This window comes from Ambystoma mexicanum, chromosome 6q (genome assembly GCF_040938575.1).
Source record: "Ambystoma mexicanum isolate Mex_15411 chromosome 6q, UKY_AmexF1_1, whole genome shotgun sequence".
Taxonomy (NCBI): Eukaryota; Metazoa; Chordata; class Amphibia; order Caudata; family Ambystomatidae; genus Ambystoma; species Ambystoma mexicanum.
In genome coordinates, this window is record NC_090937.1 from 1,473,196,201 (window position 1) to 1,473,215,784 (window position 19,584).

Below are 19,584 nucleotides of genomic sequence, written 5' to 3' on the forward strand. Positions count from 1 at the left end.
TGCACAGTATTCAGCAAGGGGTCCTTGTGTGCACTTTCAGAAAAAAGAGTTTTTGTGTTTAATCAGCAAAGCGTCCTTGCGTGCACTTGAGGGAGCAATTCCGAAACCTCGGATGGAGTCGAAATCCACAAAAGAACACTGGAAGTGTATAGTAAACAGTACTTGAAGTCAGCTGGGAAGAGAAGACGGTGGTAAATAAATCAGGACAGAAGGAAGGCAATCCAGTAAACAGGCAGCAAAATCCGATACACAAGTGGGCTAATGATGGTACAGAATCAGGAAGAAAGCAATCCGTAGGACAGGCAAAAGTCCGGTACACAGGTAGGCAGAAACAGTACAGAATCAGGAAACAAGCAAACCGTAGAGCAGGCAATGGTCCAGTACACAGGAAGACAAAAGTATTTGAGAATTCTCAGGAATTGGTACACGGCAAGGCTGGAAGGCACAGAAGACGAAACTTTGGATGCCGGTTGCAACTTTAATCAGAAGCAGCGTCCTTACCGCTGCAGTGTCTAATATACTCAGTAGGCGGAGCGCCGTAAGCCCGTCAGAGTTCACGTTCGGAATAGTCGGAACTACACGCAAAATTAGGTTTCCTGGGAGTTGTAGGCAAAGGCTAGGTTGTCGATACCTTTGATGTTGTTGAGCCCAACCTCCAGGGTAACTGCCACCGAAAGAGGTAAGGGGCTGAAAAACGTTGGATATTGTGGCGAAGCGTCACAACTTTGGTAGGTACCTTGTTGGTTTGTTTCACCTGGCGTGATGAAGAGGTGCGCGGGTCACTCAGACCCCGATGTGTGACACCTGGCCTAGGTTCTTAAAGTTGGTTTGTGTGCCCAGGACGATAAGCTCAGTTTTATCATCATTCAGGCAAAGTCCATGGGTTGCCATCCATGCCTGAATGATGAGATGCACTCTATTCACCAAGGCTGAGTCCTCGACATGATCCCCAGAAAGTAGGAGGAGAATCTGAGTATCATCTGCATATTTAGTGTAGGTGATACCCAGAAGGTCCAGATGGCTTGGTGAATATATTGTATAGAGTGGGGGAAACACATGAGCCCTGTGGGACACCACATGTGATGGGGATGGGGTCAGCCGCTGCAGATGGTGAGAACACCCTCATAGTTCTGTCACCCAGGAAGGACTCAATCCATTGAATAGCTTCTTTGGAGATGTAGGCCGCAGAGTCCAGGTGACTGCATAAGACCTTGTGATCCACAAGATCAAATGCACCCGATTGGTCTAGTAGTAAAAGGAGGGCTGTTTTACCTCTGTCTCTTAATTCATCAATGTTAAAAAGCAGGTTCCAAGCTCTTTAAGATTTCTTCAGGTAAGTTTATTTCCAGATACTTAGTTACAATCCACATGAAGACATAAAGGACGTTAGCTTTGACAAACACCGGCTCCCATCACCCAGGGCCAGCCAGCTGTAACTGCCAGTACACAGAACACTCACTCAGAACATTCCATCATCCACTCATAAACATTCCAATGACATCACAAGCTACCTCACCTCTGACAGGCACAATACAACACACCTCCCTCCTTTACTAAACCATACACACAGAACAAGTCACATACCAGAACAACACAACTACCACCAATCAAGATATACGCCTACATGACACTCAACTAGCAGACAGACACTTCCACGGCCAAAACCCAACCTTTAAAACATCAGCCCCTGACAAACTACATTTGATGAACCAATCACAAAACTACTGTCATCCATCTGCCTGTTCCTGCCACAAACAGGCAACTGGGCTCTCACCCCAGGACCTAGCCAACCCTGAAACTGGGCTACTTCACCTACATTCCTGAACCACCACAAGACAGCTTCACCTCCTACCACCTGCCCCCGCCTACAACAACGTGGGTGTCCAGGCTGCCACCCTGGAACCCCAGCAGGCCTCTAGACTGCCACTCTAGAGAACTGAGACCTCAAAGCCCCCAAAAAGACAACCACAACCTCACTCCAACAGGGATTCACCAAGAGGAAACACACAACATCACTGAGATCACAAACACCCATGGGCTCAACACCATACACGTTACACCAGACCACGTTGTACCAACCTTCCAAACACATTGGGAGCAGTGGCCACGCACTCCCATTGCCAACATCAATGACTGGTAACAACGCAACGATATTTTTAGCAAGGATGGCATCCACACACAAGTCGAACTGTGGAACCCATGGATGAAACAAAATCCACAATATATGCAACAGGTAACACAGGAAACAGTTTACTCATCATCACAGGACATACCACACCCAATACCAACGGGTCATCACCAGGCGTCCCCAGCTACCACTTTACCACCATCTACCAACTGTCCTGTAAAATGAAAAGGGTAAAGAACCCTAGCGGAGGCGCTACCTCCCTTCAGAACAACAACCTTGCTGTTCGAAATTTACCAATTCGAATGAACTCCATAACCAGACCAATACCGAAAAATGAATTGGACAAACCAAACCAAATAGCTTTCTCCTAAAAGAGCCGAGGCGCTACCTCGCTCTAGAACATCCACATGGCTGCTGAACTTTTACCGAATCCAGCATACCTCACATCCAGACCAATAACTGGACATGAAATAGAAAACCAGACTAAACTTTTTCTTTGCTACCATGCTCTAAAACCAAAATATCACTACTACTAAACTTGTACCAAATCAGTTAAGCTCCATTAACCTGACCGATATCCAAACAGAAATACAGAAGCTCAACATTTGTATCCAAATTGTCAACACTCCATACCCAATCTATTACCAAGCTCACACAGTCTCTCTCTCTCCATCCATACACAAACATTTCACATAATATACAGTGTCACTATATTCAGATATAACATGTATTCCGAACTATTGAACGCTGTAACTGTATGCTTGTTTTAAATTACACAAAAATGAAATGGAAAATGCATTTCATCATGACATACCATACCCAAATTTTGCTGCCAGTTACATGCATTACATAAACATGGTTTTAAGAGCCTAAGACTCCATCAACCTTATTAAGTCTCTTCAGCATAACTAAAAGTCCATATTGTTATTTAACATATAACAACCTAACGCCTAAAATTCCTCAAAATGTTAGATTAGCACTTACACACCCACACAATCTCCACACTATAATTCTTTGCATTTAAATAAGCAGTTTTATCTATAATGTCCAATGATCATAGAACCTGCAAATCCTCAAACGTGTTAAGTGTGTATACCATCCAAACGGACACAAATGCGATACATACCAGCATTTAAACCACACTGAGTAGAATCAACTTTCTAAACGTTGTGCATAACCATCTAACTCAAAACACATTCACTATGTGTATTTACTTTCCCCCAAGTAATAACATGGTTAAGAGCTCATTATAGAACTCAAATGCCTGCAACAACCATAACACAGCACAACACTAGAAGCTTTTACTATACCAAACAGTGAAAATGAGAAGGAGCAGAACTTCCCTTATTGTCCTCGCCGTCGGCCGCACCATTGCACCTCACCACCCAAGGCTGAACGAATTCAGATGAAAGAGATGTAGCAGACCTTCCCTTATTGTCCTCGCCGTCGGCCGCTTCATTGCACCTCACCATCCGAGGCGGAACTATTTCAGATGAAGCAAGACTTTATTCCTCGTTCCCATAATATCCAGTCCAGTCCTTCTTTATTTTCTTTTCGATGATTCAGACACGTGACGTGTCCACGTTGCGTCCATCCTGTATGGTGCTTTACTCGAGCCTCACTCCACCTCACATGGCTCCTTTTACAGCGTACAGTTGGCTTGCAGAACACTGAGGATTCAGCGTTCCGCTCCATCGCCAACTCCCTGTGTCCCTTGTTCGACGTCATCAATCATAACCAAGTAAGAGAGCAAAACAGAGCTCCTACGCTGTTGAATGGCCAAACGGTCAATTCATTTGCGTTACCCATACGGCGGGAGCGCCTTCACTCGATAACGACAAATTTATCTGAGTTTCACTTTGTTTCAAAAACAGCGCACACCGACTACTCCTGCGCCCATATGGAGCAAACCTCTTCACACACAGGGTGCCGTTATGTGACTTACACTTAGCTCAGAGTGCACACATTAGGAACCCAGCTACGGCATCGCTAATCAAGACTCAACACAGGTCTGCTATACGAAATTGCAGTTCATATATCTCCATCAGTAATTTCATGGCGCGGACCTCGCTAATAAAGACTTGACTAACAGGATGCAATTCTATATCTCCATCAGCATCCGTGTGATAATACGTTCCTCACTCGGATCACCGGACCAATTCCAAAGTCTCAAGTTTCAGACTCAGCATTCCCAAATACTATGGGCTACTGGTCAATCACGGGTACCGATCTCACATGGACCACTTATATCCTTTAAAGCCCTTAAAGTTTACGTACAGGTGCTGCTAATTCCTTTAAGTCTTCTTTAAGACAGTTAACTACTGGGCTCAGTTTACTTTAACAACCTGGCACATTCCCACCTGCAGTTCAAAGGGGTCAGCTCTCCCTCTGGGCCATACAGCGCCAATCCACATGAAGGGGGGGTGGCATTCACCAGTTCATTGCCCCTGACAACCCCCTGGGACCCAGCTTGCCCACAATTTACGAGCGCTGGTCCCACCCACAATGGGGCTTTCTCCTTCCATCTCCCTGGGTGATGGGACTTACAGTTTTTGGGGGCGGTGTTGTCCTTCTCCATTAGCTTGTCCTTCCTGCACCCCCGCAGCAGGGACCTCAGTAATCCAGCTTGTGGCACGCAGGTTACCAAAGACCGACTCGTCGCCATTGCAAGGTTCCAAGCTCTTTAAGATTTCTTCAGGTAAGTTTATTTCCAGATACTTAGTTACAATCCACATGAAGATATAAAGGACATTAGCTTTGACAGACACCGGCTCCCATCACCCAGGGCCAGCCAGCTGTAACTGCCAGCACATAGAACACTCACTCAGAACATTCCATCATCCACTCATAAACATTGCAATGACATCACAAGCTACCTCACCGCAGACAGGCACAATACAACAATCGATCTGTGTCTTAAGGTAGATAAGGGCAGTTTCGGTTCGGTGTTGAGGCCGAAAACCTGATTGTCGAGCCCCTAACAGTATATGGTCTTCCAGAAATTTTTGAATTTGAAGGTAAGCAACCTTGTCCATTATTTTTAATAGGAAGGGTACTGTTGTGATGGGGCGGTAATTAGTGGGTATAAGTGGGTCAAGGGTTTGTTTTTTTAGCAAAGGGAGCTCTCAAGATTGTTTAAGGTTGGTGGGGATGGTGCCAGAAGCGAATGAGGCATTGACAAGTTTGGATATAAAGGGGGCCAGATCTCCTGCCGCATCCTTTATGAGCTGGGCTGGACAAAGGTCGCCCTGGCAGTTGGATGGCTTGAGTGAGAGAATAACTTTTTCTACCTCACGGGTAGTAGTTTTAGAGAAATTGAAGCGGTTTGGAGAGTTGGAAGGTGGTGTGTTTTTGGAAGGAGGGGTTGTGGGCATCTTATTAGGCTGAGAATTGAGTGATGCTTTTTTTAGGGCAATTTTGTTTTGGAGGATGATGACTTTATTAGCTAATGCTTGTTGAATGTCAGAACACCAGGTTTTATCTTTAGTGCAGATGTCAGGCGTGGGAATCAGAGACTCTAGTTCTTTAAGGATAGTAAATAATTCCTTCATACTGGAGTTGTCATTGGAGATGCGTTTGTTGTACGAGTTGCGTTTGGCCAGGCAAATTTCTTTTTTATATTTGGAGGAGATTTCTGTTACTCTAGTTCTGTTGGTTTCTGATGGGAGTAATCTCCATGAAGTTTCACAGCTCCTCTTTATTTGATGTAGGTCTTTTAGCTGTGGGGTGTACCATTTGTTTGGGTGGGTTTTGGGCTTACTGGCTCTAAGTTTGAGTGGGAAGACAGGGGTCCCGTGTCTGGCTGACCCACATGTGGCAGAACAGGGGTTTAGTTCCCGGGTAGGGGACAGTTAGGGGATGGAAGGAAGGAGTTTGTGTGTCGGCTGTGGAATAGGGCTGAGTGTGACGGGCAGAAGTGCGGTGCCACGCGCCAGCCGCTAGGGGGCAGTGCGGAGCCCTTAAAGGGCCGCACACGGCTTAAGAAAGGCTAGCACCTTTCTCCTGTCAAGTAGGGATCGACATAGTTTGCACTTACTGGTGGTTTGAAGGCAAGCCGGGGTGTCGGGGCTGTGTAAATAAAATTAGAAAACGGCAGTTAGGGAATTAAAGCCTGGTGGGGAGGGGGCCAATAGAAAAAAATAGATACAAATAATTATAAGTAGATCATATTTGGCAGAGAATTTTAACAGAGAGTTAAGCTTATAGAGGCCAGGCCTCCTCTGCGGTAGGTTTTCTATCCACTTTCTTGCAGGGCTTTTGTTTGAGTGTGGGGGCATTGGCATTGTCCCGCCCCCCCTTTTTTCCTAGGATAAGCCGCGCCAGGGACATTTGTTTGGCTCAGGGGTCTTTTTTGGGAAAGGCAGGGGGTGCGCAAGTGAGCAGTTTTGCGGTTTGTTTTTTAGGGCAGAAGCTGCAAGGATATATATATTTGCACCCAGTTACAGTATTTCTGGGCGCCATGGTGGGGCAGGGGGCCAAGAGGAAAGGATTGGTGGATGCCAAGGCGCTGAGGGGGCTTTAGAGATTATTAGCAGGGCATCCAAAGCCCAGCTTGAGGGAGTTCTGGGGGAGGTTACGGGTGAAGGGGAGGTCGGTGGAGAAAGGCCACAGCGGAGAGCAGCGGCAGATGGGGCGCTCGCGAAAGTGGTGGCATGTACCCCCGCGACTGGTAGAGGGGAGGTCTGGGAGTCGAGGGGCAGGAAGATGAGGAGGGAGATTGACAGGAGAGGGTCCAGGGGGGGGGAGTGGAGTTAGGAGAGGGGTCAGGAAGGAGTTTGGGGGACAAAGACCAGGTGGAAGAAGAGGATGTTACGAGTTTGGGGGTGACGGGGTGCAGAGAGGGGCGACAGGCCGGAGGGGCAAGGGAGGAAAATACCCGCAGAAGAGTGCAGGTGGGAGGAGGAGAGAGAAGTCCCCTTCGATTAGTGAGGTAAGGGAGGGGCGCGGAACGGCCTCCCCGGCTAGGAGGAGTTTGGGCAAAGGGCACGGAGTGGCCCCCGCTTTTGCAGAAGGGGAATATGGAGAGGGTTTAAGAATGGCCCCACCGCATAATTCGCGAGGACAGTCTAGAGGGCGCAGCACGGCCCTAGCGAAGAGGACTACAGGGTTGAGGGGAGGACCCCTCGCCCGAGAGAAGGGGACCAGGAAGGGGTTTCTGCGGCCCCGCCGAGAAAACGCTGATGGAGTGGCGGGGCGGACGTCCTGGGCTCACAAGAGGAGGATCTGCCCGGTCTGTGCATGTGCTCGCAACAGCCATGATATTACATGGGGGATGATGAAGGGGTGGAAGAATACATGGGGCAGTGGGAGGATGAAGGGTACAGTGTTGTAAGGAGGAGGGAGAGGCGAGAAGGAGTTTAAGGAGGGAGGGGAAAGCCAGGAGCAGTGGGGCTGGAGGGCTAGAAGTCGGAGGGTAACTGACTGGGTGAGACTGTTGACATGTTTTGTCCCTGCAGCAGGAACCCAGTAAGGAAGGAGATGAGGAGCATCGGAGTGGAGGCAAAGCTGCAGATGGGCGATGGCAGGACAGAAAGAGGTGAGCGGGAAGTGGATTGGTCAGCGGCATGGCAGCGGGGGGACACGAGGTTGGGGCCAAGAAGGGAAGGGACAGGGGTGCAAGGGGTGAGGAGAGAGATTGGCATGGGAGCCTTGGTTGGGGAGAAGGAGATTACTTCAGTGGAGGTGCAGACAGACAAAGTGATTGAGCCCTTGGCACTCGAGGTACAGGTTCCAAAGGAGATGGAAGCAGAGGTAAAGGGCAAGGAGAAAAAGCTACCATACATGGGCATTACGAAACCTTTGGGAGCACATTTGATGACAGCAACAAAGGATAAGATATGGGCAGGGGAATTTGTGGACGTGTTCAAGCTGCTACATAGAGAGGTGAGAGCCAAAGAGGGTTCTAAAGAGAAGGAGAGGGAGCTGGCCTCGTGTCCAAAGGTGCCGGTGACGATCGAGAACTGGACATCAGCTTTTATTGTCTATGCAAGTGTCTATAGTGAGATATTTCCAGAGAGATGTGTGGCTCTGTTGAAGTACATGGACGCAATTAGAAAGGCATTCACGAGCTTCGGGGGTTTCGCGTGGGTACGTTATGATGAATAATTTAGGGCGAGGATGGCAAAGGACAGCCAGGCGGTCTGGTGTCAAGAATGGCACTCTGTCAAGAATGGCACTCTGTCAAGAGTGGCACAGGGTACCCAGGTAGGTTTTGGGTGGCTGTGCTGAAGTAAGGTAGCAGATAAGCACACACAGCAGGAAGTTATACAAGAAAGAAGAGTAGGAAACTGTAACTGTGAGCCAAAAGGGGCAAAAGATACAAAGGTACAAACAAACTGGATTCCCTCTTGGGGTGTATGCTGAAATGGGAAAGAGTGTTCCACGAATCTTAGGAAACTCCAGCCTTCTGCACCGATTGCTATAACAGAGGCCCACGCTGTATGCTCATGGCTGGGAACAACAGCAGTGGGTGTCTGTAACACTGAAAACGGGACAAGGGAAGGGGCAGAGGTTGCCTGCCGGAAACCAACAGGCAAGCTCTGTACAAAGGGATTACATACGACACATGAGAAGACAAGAACAGATATATCCAGCGAAAAGGAAGTCAATGAGCAATCTAGCAGGAGGAAATGAAGGAAAGGCAGTTAGACTGAAGTAGATAACCTAAGGTGGAGTACAGAGGACTCAAGGAAGAGAAAAAGGGAGCAGCACTCAGGCAAACAGAAGGGCTGCAAAGTAGGAAGCAGGTCTGCAGTCAAGAGTGGCACTAGGTGCAGGCAAACTGTAGTGGACTGCAGAGGACTGTAGAAGGCTGCAAGGCAGGGAGTCCAGAAGAACAGGACATGAAAGAGATTAGTAGTAGGCGACAGACAGAGAGCCCAAAAGAATAGGGCCGCGAGGTAGGGAGCCCAAAGGAGCAGGGCCGTATGTAGCTAAGTGTAATACAGGCTGTAAGGCAGAGGAGTGTAGCAAGCCGCAAGGCAGGGAGCCCAGAGGACAAGGGCTGTAGGCAGCGGAGGGAGACAGGCTGCAAGGAAGTAGCCCAGAGGACACGGGCTGTAGGCAGCGGAGGGAGCAGGCTGCAAGAAAGGAGCCCAGAGGACAAGGGCTGTAGGCAGCGGAGGGAGCAGGCTGCAAGAAAGGAGCCCAGAGGACAAGGGCTGTAGGCAGCCAGAGTAAGGCAGGCTGTAGGCAGGGAGCCCAGAGGACAAGGACTGTAGGCAGCCGGATTGAGGCAGGCTGTAGGGCAGGGAGCCCAGAGGACAAGGACCGTAGGCAGCCGGAATGAGGCAGGCTGCAGGGCAGGGAGCCCAGAGGACAAGGACCGTAGGCAGCCGGAGTGAGGCAGGCTGCAGGGCAGGGAGCCCAGAGGCCAAGGACCATAGGCAGCCGGAGTGAGGTAGGCTGCAGGGCAGGAAGCCCAGAGGACAAGGGCTGTAGGTAGAAGGCAGCGGAGCGAGATCGGCTGAAAGGCAGGGAGCCCGGAAAGGGCACTGGATCAAAACAGGATAATGCAGCAACAGGAACAGCATACAAAGTAGCGGGTCAAGGCAAACAGGAGCGGGGAGATCTCAAGATGCAAGACACTGTGCTCCTGCAGGCAGCTGCTTATATACAGCCCTGCCCTGTTCTGAGGCAGGCTAATTGACAGCACCTGTAGCAGCACACCTGAAGACAATTTGCCTCCTCCCTCTCTGGTCCTGAGCAGGTGGAAGCAGCACTGGCCGCTAGGGCTTCTGGGGATTGTGGTCCCAATAACAATGAATGAGAATAGCCAGGAATTGAGGACTGCAGCCAAGTGCATTATGGTAAATGTAGTTAATTGAATAAAATAAGAAAGAACCAAAGTTGAGCAAATGGAAATAAAAGACCAAGGCGTGAAAAGGAGTTGTTCAAGGAGTATTAGGAGGATAAATGAGTACCAAGTAGTCCATGATGGTTGCCAATGCGTGCGTCAGCGGCGCGGGCATGACATCTGGGGGAGATAGATATGGATCTCTGGCTGCAGTAGATGGCACCAACGAGGCCAGCTCCAACGTTGCACACAGCGAGTAGTTTGCCTGTGCCTTTCCGGCCCTTTCTTGGTCGCCCCACCCACGAGGAGGTGGGGGGAGGAGGCATGCTGGGCCTTTCACAAGGACGGTATGTAGGTTTAGACACGAATACAGCAGGTGTGCAGGGAGGCACCCAATCACTCAGTGTTTCCAGCAGGGGGACAGAGGGAGAGGGCGAGGAGCAGGCCAGGGGGTTGTGGGAAAAGGCTTTTACTCCAATTAAAGTGGAGGTGTTGGAGAAGTGGCTTGAATTTTACCCGGACAGGGAGGGGTCGGAGATCTTGGGAGATGGTTTTCGTTATGGTTTTAGGTTGGGTTATCAGGGTCCAAGGGTGCGTCGTTGGGCGGAGAATTTGATGTCCGCCAGGGAAAATGTGGAAGTGGTAAGAGAGAAATTAGGTAAGGAGATAGCAGCAGGTAGGGTGGTAGGGCCATTTGCTGATCTGCCACGATATTTAGTGGTATCCCCACTGGGTGTTGTACCCAAAAAGGTCCCGGGGGAATTCAGGTTAATACACCATTTGTCATAGCCAGAGGGCATGTCAGTAAACGATTTTATTGCCCCGGAGGAGTGTGGGGTTGCATACGCAAGTATGGATCAGGCGGTGGGTTTGGTGAGGAAGGCGGGGTGTGGGGCCTTCATGGCCAAGTGAGACATTAAGGCGGCTTTGAGGTTGCTGCCGGTGCACCCGGAGGATTTTTGGCTGCTGGCAATGCAATTTGAGGACCGCATCTACATAGACAAGGCCTTGCTGATGAAATGCGCAATTTCTTGTGCCTTGTTCGAGCGTTTTAGTTCATTTTGCAGTGGGTTTTTTCATATAGTTCTGGCTCGGAAAGTGTATTGCATTACCTAGATGATTTTCTGTTCATTAGTGGGGCGGGCAAAGAAAAGGAGTGAGGGGAGATGCTAGGGAGGTTTCAGGCACTGATGGGAGAGTTGGGGGTGCCGTTGGCTGGAGACAAAATGGAGGGACCGGCAGTGGTGTTGACCTTTTTAGGGATCAAATTGGACTTGGTGGCCATGACCTCACGCTTCCCGCACGACAAGGTGAGCAGGCTGGTAGGTTTGCTGGAAAAAGCGGTGGGTGCTCGGAAGATGATACTAGTGGAGATGCAGAGGCTAGTAGGGGATTTGAATTTTGCATGCAAGGAAGTGGCCCCAGAGTGTACTTTTTGTAGGAATATGGCGCAGTCTATGGCGGGAGAAAAGTGCCCACACCATCGGGTAAGGGTGTCAGGGGCAGTGCGGGAACACTGTAGGATTTGGTTGCGTTTTCTGGAGAGTTTTAACGGGGTGTACATGTGGCTCCAGGGGGATCCTGTGTCATGGGAAGTGCAGATATTATCAGATGTGGCAGGTGCGGGTAGGTTTGGAGTGTTTTGGGAGGGCAAATGATGCGCTGAGAAGTGGCCATCGCGATGGTTGAAGGAAGGGAGAAGCATAGCATTTCTGGAATTTTTTCCTTTGTTGGTGGCAATGGCATTGTGGGGGAAGGAGTTGCAGAACAGAAAAGTGAACTTCAATATTGACAATGAATGCGTGGTTCATGTAGTGAACAGGCAGTCGGCAAGGGACCAGAGGGTGGCGAGGTTAATGAGGGACTTCATTTTGCGTTGCATGGAATGGAATGTGGTGTTTAGGGCAACACATGTGCCGGGGAAGGATAATGGCATTGCTGATGTATTATCTCATTTTCAATGCAAGATATTCTGTGGATTGGCACCAGGAGCGGAACAGGAGGGGGCAGTAGATTCGGAGCAGCTGTGGAAGATAGGAAGTTGAGAGCGCTGTCTTTAGTGGAGGGTTCGCTTGCCCCGGCTTCTAGGGCAGCATACAGGAGAGTATGGGAGGATTTCATAAAAGGGGGAGCATGTAGTCGGAAGGGTAGGAGGGATGCGGAAGAGCGGAGAAGGGATGATGTGGTCAATTTCCTTTTGAGGTGCATGGATAAGGGTTGGTCTAAAGCATCTATAGCTGGGAAGATGGCGGGAGTCGCCTTCTATGGGAAATGGTTTTGGGGTTTCCAGCCGAGTGGTAGGGAAATGGCGAGAATGATGTTAGAGGGCTGGGCAAGGGAGAATAAGGTGGGGAAGGATAGTAGGAGGCCGGTATCGGTGGCTCTGTTGGTTAGGTTGTGTCGGGCTTTGCAGGGGGTCTGCTGGTCGGCTTGGGAGGGAGTGCTGTTTGCGAAATGCTTTACATGGTTGTTTTTTGGGGCCTTTAGGGTGTCAGAACTGTTGGGAGGAAAGAGAGGAGTAAGTGGCCTGCGTTGGGAAGATATTTATTCTTCGGAGTTGGGGCTGGACATGAGGGTTAAGAGGTCAAAAACGGATCAAAAAGGAAAGGGCTGTTGGGTGTTGCTGGGGTGGGGCAGTAAGGAGCTGTACCCTGTGAGGACAGGTTTGGCCTGGAAGGAACTTTGTGGGCGAAGGTCAGGTTTGGCTTTTTGGCATAAAGATGGGTCGGTGGTATCAGCAGCCCAAGTTTTGGGGGTTCTGAGGAAGGCGTTGGTAGCGGTGGGGGAAAAGGCGGAAGAGTTTGGAACTCATTTGTTCAGGGTGGGTGCAGCATCTGAAGGTAGTAGGTTGGGTTTAACTGAGGATTAGGTGAAAAGTCTGGGACGGTGGAGGTCCGGGAAGTACAAAGGGTATATCAGGGACTTGGGAAAAGAGGCTGTTTGAAATAAGGACGGGGGCGCAGGGGAGGGCTGAATTTTTGGGGTGGTCGTGACTGGAAAGTGACATTGTAATTTCTTTTGCACATGCAGTGCAGGGCCGCAGGAGATGCCGCAGATTTGGATTGTGGGCCATTCTATTGTTTAGTGGGCGAGGAAGGAGGCGGAGAAAAAGGTTTTTGTTACCCAATTGGTGTGCAGCTACAAAGTGGCACTGGTAAGGTGGTTGGGTTTAGGGGGGCTTCGTTGGGATCAGCTGCTGCTTTGTTGGCCGGGTTGAAGGATCGCTATGGGCCTCCAGAGGGGGTGATAATTCATGCAGGGGAGAATGACCTAGTCTGAGATACAGGTGTGGCTCTGTTGAGAAAAATGAAGAGGGATTTGGTATGGGTCCGGGAGATATGGCCCAAGGCAAGTGTAGTATGGACAAAGCTGTTACTGAGGAGAGTATGGAGGGGAGCGGTAAGTGAGGGAGCAATAGAGCGTGCGATGAAGGGAATAAATAGAGAGATGGTGAAATTTTGTGGCTTAATAATAATAATAATTTCGCATTTAGATAAGGCAATAAAACCCTCAGGTATCTTATTATTACCCATGATGTGTGGTGCTCATTTATCGACCTTGGAAGGATGAAAGGCTGAGTTTGGCCCGATGAAAGGCTGTTTGGCTCTGCCGGATGTCAAAGGGAGCGCTCTACTCGCTGTGCCACTTGACCGGCATGGGGACAACCTTCACATGCTTGGCAGCAGTGAAGATTGTGGAGCATAGAGAAATAGTATATGAGGATTTCAAGATTTTCCGGGAGGATGGCGTTCACCTGTCAATTTATGGGAACAGTTATTACCTTTCGGATTTGACTTTGCAGGTGCAAGAGATAATAAGGAGTTGGAAGTAGAAGGAAGTTGGTAGGGGTGGGGCAGAAAGAACACCTTTGGATGATGGGGGGTGAAGCACAATGGGGGAATGGCGCGGGAAATGATGGGGGTAGTGCTGTTTGCAAAAACGGAGAGAAAGCAGGACGCCTTGAGAAGATGGTACGGAGACCAGACGGTAGGGACCAAGGGATAGGTAGGGAGGAAGTGGAATTGATTTCATTATTTAATTGTTGAAGGGAATTTGGGGATCTGTTTGGTTGTTAAAACATTTTGTGCTAGTCTGTAAGGCCAGGGAGCCAGGTTAGCGGTTTTTGTGAGCTTTGGCATGTCACATTAAAGCGACCTTTTCCACTACAAGTGCGTCTGGGTGTTTTTGTCCAGTAAGCCCAAAGGCCTGATCACAGAGGTCTGGGGGCTCACAAAAGGCATCACATGTGTGACGCCACAACAGTGTCATATAAAAAAAGTAAAGTAAGTCAGTGTGAAGGCTGGCGATATGACAACGCCTTCTTCTAAAGCACTTTATAGGCACAGAGCGGTTATAACTGTACCCTATCTTTCGGTCTTTACTAAGCCTTATTTTTCCTTCATGACCCTATGCTAAACTAAACCCCACCCACTTGCTCGTCAAAACAAATAAACAGCGCAATTACGTCACGTAGACTGCAATCAACCCGGATGTGGAAGCCTCAGAGTTCCGTGGGACTGTTCTGTAGTCATTCTTCTGCGGGGGCGTTAACTGACTTGCCGCATAGGTTTAGGGATTATGTTTCACCGCTGTACATGAATTTACATGGACATAACGCTTTATGCCAGGTTCTGAAATCCCAGTGGCAGTAGATCAGCTTTGCTTCATAGCACAACTGCTTGAACATGTGTTTCTGTTTTTCCGACCCCCAAACGATTGACCCAATGGTTTTGTCCATGTAAAGCAGGTCAACGAAGAGCTCCGCCCACCACGTATCCCATCTGTGAAAACAATAATAACACGGAGCTCGAGCTAGACAGCCAGCCGGTGTCAGCACGGGAACCAGTGTGGGGAGATCGTGCTGAAACAGTTGGCAGTCGTGATCCACGACGCCTAGCGTTAAGGATCACTTACAGTCCAATTTATAGAGGCCTCACAAGATCTATAGGTCACCAGGGAGTGCACCAGACCCGGGCTTCATCCTCCGACGGGTCGTGAGGCCACCGTGCGCATCCCTGTTCCCTACACGTAGAACGCCGGGACCCGTATGAGCCATAGAGAAGCGCGGGGAGAGTGCGAAAGCCCCCGCGAGGCACCGGGGACGGTGCTGGCTCCGGTGCCCCCGCCGCCGCCGCCCGAACCCGCCATGGACCAATGCGTGACGGTGGAGCGGGAGCTGGAAAAGGTGCTCCACAAGTTCTCCGGCTACGGACAGCACAGCGAACGTAGCCTGGAAGAGCTGATCGAGTATACGAGCGGTCTGCGACGGGAGATCTTGCAGACAGCAAGTGAGAGCCGCCGGCGCGCTGCCGCGCGATGTTTCAGTGCAGTGTTCGGTCTGCAGCTTTAAAGTTCAAAGTTTCACGAACTCTCAGTATTTAAGAGCCGACAGATAGAGAAATCAAACCGCGGACTTCTGATGATAAATGCAAACATTCGCAGAGCTCTCGAGTCTCCAGAGTCTTAAAGCCAGGAGACATTTGAAACTTAAGTGCTTTAAAGCCACAGGCCCCGGACACTTGTGTGTGTGTGTATTGCCTATCTGCTCAAGTATGCTGTACACGTGTACCCTTGTCAGTGTGTCTTAGTGTTACCCTCCAGGTTTCTGGCCACCATAGGCCGTTGTGTGGGGCTAGGTCACCAGTGGAGTAACTTTGCTGGGGGTGGGGGGAGGCATGATATCTGAAGAAAAGATGCCACGGCCGAATGAATAGGGACATAATGGTGTTTCATGAAAGTTGGAGGGGGACAAACACCCCTGCCCCCCTAAAATTACGCCCATGTAGGTCACAGACACGTCTGGGGCCCCACTCAAAAGAAATTGAGGGTCCCAGAACTTCTGATCATCGTCCGCACACCCCGTCACAATCAAAAAACCAAAGCTTGATCTACTGCTCCGGCAGTGATCAAAATAAGCATACATACTCTCTTCAAATCTTAATACCGCCTCCATCCTTGCTGTAATGCAAGTAATAAACAGTTCATGAGAAGGTACTCAAGGGGGTTTCTTCTACAGATACAGCACACTTTAACAATATACAGTTACAGAACAGAGATCAGTAACTGTATGAAAAAGGTTACACATATCCCAGCATAGAACCCAAATTAATGTAAAGTGGTCATAGATAGCGCTCTTCTGCCAATAATATTGCCCTCACTGTGCACGACTCTTAAAAAGGAGAGCAGGATGTATTGGATAACGGGAAGGTAGATTCAGAAACCTTTGGTGTTAATGGATGCAGGATGGAAGTATCCAGTACCTGTGTCGTTATGTTATGTTACTTGGGATTTATATAGCGCCTTATGTATCATTGGTGAAAATCTCTTAAATTGTTTGTGGTTGGTACTGATAGGGCAGGTTAGCCATATGGGCATCGCTGGATTGTAGAGTGCAAACACTTACAGCATTGAATAGTGTGCAGTTGCTTAAGTATGGGTATAGGAGAAAGATAGGAAGCAAAAACAAAGTTGCACATGCCATAGCATACGTTGAGGTTACGGATAAAGATTAGATGCTACCAGAAAGGTGCGTGCCCCCTGACCAAGTAGAGGAGGGCCATGGTTTCAGGTGTTGCTACAAAACTGTAAGGCAAGTCACAAATCCAATAATACAAAATCAATCTGAAGAGCCAAAAAGGAATGCACGAGATGTGAGAAAAACTAAAGTTTATTACAAAACAGCGTGGGCTGGGAATAATTAAAACATCATTCAACATGGCTTCTGCAAATGGCGCCATTTATAGTAAATGTCAGAAGTGAAATGACAACAAATGTTGGAGGTTGTTCACAAATCTCCAGCATTAGATTGGGCACGGTCGCTTGTACTATAGGGGAATCTATACAATGCCTAGCCCTATTGGCTTATCGTATCCTTGTGACCATGCTCGGACATCAGTTTATTAATTAACACTGTGATCATCTTCTGTCTCATGATGCTGATTGGATGGTACTATTTATAATTTGTAGCTTCTAGACTAAATTGTTGATTGGCTGTTCCTGGAGGAGTATTCGTGGAGGGGAGTGACTGAATAGATTTACACCAATCCCTATGTGAGGTGTGACCGCGTGGCAACAAAATTATAACTTTACATCCTTTCCCAAAGACTTCATCGGTTGTCAGCAACTTACTGTTCCCACTATTATGAACTGTTCATTGACAGTTTAACATTTCAACTCCTTGTTGGAAACTTTACTCTCCTTCCCTTCAACACTTCATTTCTCATTGAGCATGACTTAATTGGCTCTGTCTTTGACCTCGTGAGCTGGGGGCTAGAATGTTTGCAATCTTTATTTTATTCAATATGGATGTATATAACTGAAGTATTTTAAATGTACTCCTAAATAGTATTTTTGTGTGTGTGCTGTTAGGTTTATTCATACATTTCCATAAAAGCCATTAATGCCTATCGATTCTACTCTGTTTGCAATGATGTCTTGTGTGGTTCCGGTCTTAGTGATTGGATCTCTTTCATTGGGGTTTTTTCTACAGAGGACAGTGTTGCTCCTTGGCCTTTCTTCCTGAACATATATGATCAGTCTGGTGGATGACCTGGGTGTGCATTATACCAGCTATGCAAACACCCTGGTCGACCTCAAGTTTACTGCAATCTGCATGCAGGATTCCGACAACTGACCGTCAACAGTTTGCTGGCGGGTACCTCACACGCTAATATCCACTCGTTCCAGGTTGCACAAAATAGCGCAGTTCGCGCCATTCATGGTCTCTCAAGGGCGGAGTCACCTCACTGATGCTGGGATAAATCTTCATTGGCTCCCTATTGCACATCGGATCACACATAAAATTCTCATCCTGGCCTATAAATGTTGTACTGATGCAAGCTCTAAATACCTTTTTAGGATCGTTTGAAGGCTCATAAACCGGGACGCCAATTGCGATCCTCTGACAAACCTACTTTTCTTCAACCCAGATAAGTCAGGTTTGGCGGCACAATCTTTGAGTTCCAGGCTCCACTGCTGTGGAACATTGTATCAGGACCCTTTAGATTGGCTGGTACACTTGATCTCTTCAAAAAACTGGTCAAGCACCATATCTTCAATCTTAACCCGGGTTAGATAGGCAGCTTTGTAGTATTTCTCCCCCACCCCCTGAACCCTGTTTTGTTGTTTGTCTTTTCATGTGACCTTCATTGTGATGTGTTTTGATATGATGTCTAGGAACATACATTGTTATATCTTTTGAACACAGGGTTGGGAACTCAGCTACGCTGATGTGTCTCAACCAATCTGTGTGCAGTATTTGTCCCTTAGTTTGGGGTCTGTTACTTCTTTTGTAGATTTTGCCTGATCTCACTATCGAAATTCAGGCTTGAGAATGTGTTTGCCTACCTGCTTTGACCAATCGCCTCACAGAATTCAGTCTTGCTGTCGGAAGTTACAGCTTTGTACGTGTGCGCTTCCTTGCAAGGGCCTGATATTTTCTGCTAATTGAGTTTGCCTTGAAGCCTACTTATGGGTCGTCATCTATGCAATTAGTGTGAAAAAGCTCAACTTTATTTGCTGTCATTGTAAGTGCCCCTAATGGTCGCTTGACTAATGTTAAATGCTACTGTACTTGTTAGGGGTGTATGGGTAAACACATACGAGTTATAGTTTACTCGTCCCTCGGGTACACCGCTCATTGATGCATGATTATTAGTACATTTTGGGCCTACACTGTGACTTCTACATGCATGTATCTTTTGTAGCTTGTATCTCCGCACTTGTTGAGGGCATTGGATGTACTCCAAAACAAAATAAATGCCTTTCTGGTGTGCAACATGTTAATGGTTACCAGAATTAATTAAAACATGAGTGTTAGCCTTTTTTAGTAGAGGTAATCATTGTGGTTTAGAGGGCAGTATAGAGAAGGCCCGTTGTAAGAGGGTTGGCAGAGTGTGGATTAGGCTACAAGGAGTTTGTTCGCTCTTTGGATGCCTTGAATACCTCTTGCTAATGTATTACCTTTTATTTATACTGGTATTTAGTCATTGAGAGTAGGAGACTGGTTTGATTAATTTGGTATTATGGGGAGCCTATTGGAGGGAGGAGCTTACATGTTTTATTTGATGGATGAGACTTCATCGCTGAAGAATTGGTGGAGATTTTCAGCCAGTAGTAGATTGGAGCATGGTTTTCAGGTTGTGTATGTCGTTATATATCCTGAATACATGTTTTTTTTTTTCCTGTGTTATTGAGGTTGTATGTTAACGAGGAATTAAATCACTTTGAAGTAATTTACTTTGGTGTAATTACTTAATTTTGTTTTTCTAAATGTATTCTATGGGGGGACGTGGTTTCCCCCATTCATACACCCCTTCGTCCTTCACTACCACCTCCTACCCCAACCAACCTTTTAAATGTGTACACAATTTCTTCCCCACAAAGTAATTCAAAGTAATTCCACAAAGTAAATTACCTGGAAGTAATTTACTTACTTAACGCAACAGGAGGCCTTCTGGATTCATTGGTGTAGGTATAGGCTTTTCCTTTGTTAAAAGTTGCTTTGCATGTCTGCAGCAGGCTGCTTTGTGAGGGCAAACCTCTGAAGTCATGTGCATTCCAGTGTGCCACCTACTCTCTTAAGGACAGCTTTTTGTCAATATGTTATGTTATTTTGCATTTGTATAGCGCCTTATGTACCATTGGTATGATCTCAAGGCGA

The 19,584-nt window shown here is 48.0% G+C and overlaps 1 protein-coding gene across 3 annotated transcripts in view; it reads left to right on the forward strand.

Annotated features, from left to right (window-relative positions):
* Positions 1 to 14,693: 14,693 nt before the first annotated feature.
* Positions 14,694 to 19,584, forward strand: part of RMND5A (required for meiotic nuclear division 5 homolog A) — a 683,833-nt gene continuing 678,942 nt past the window's right edge. For 2 of the 3 annotated variants that reach the window (XM_069632185.1, XM_069632186.1), the window contains exon 1: positions 14,694 to 15,211. In XM_069632185.1, coding sequence (XP_069488286.1) covers positions 14,971 to 15,211 — 241 coding nt within the window. In that variant the 5' untranslated portion in view covers positions 14,694 to 14,970. The remainder of the gene's footprint in view (positions 15,212 to 19,584) is intronic. The other variant, XR_011282312.1, reaches the window with a different exon arrangement.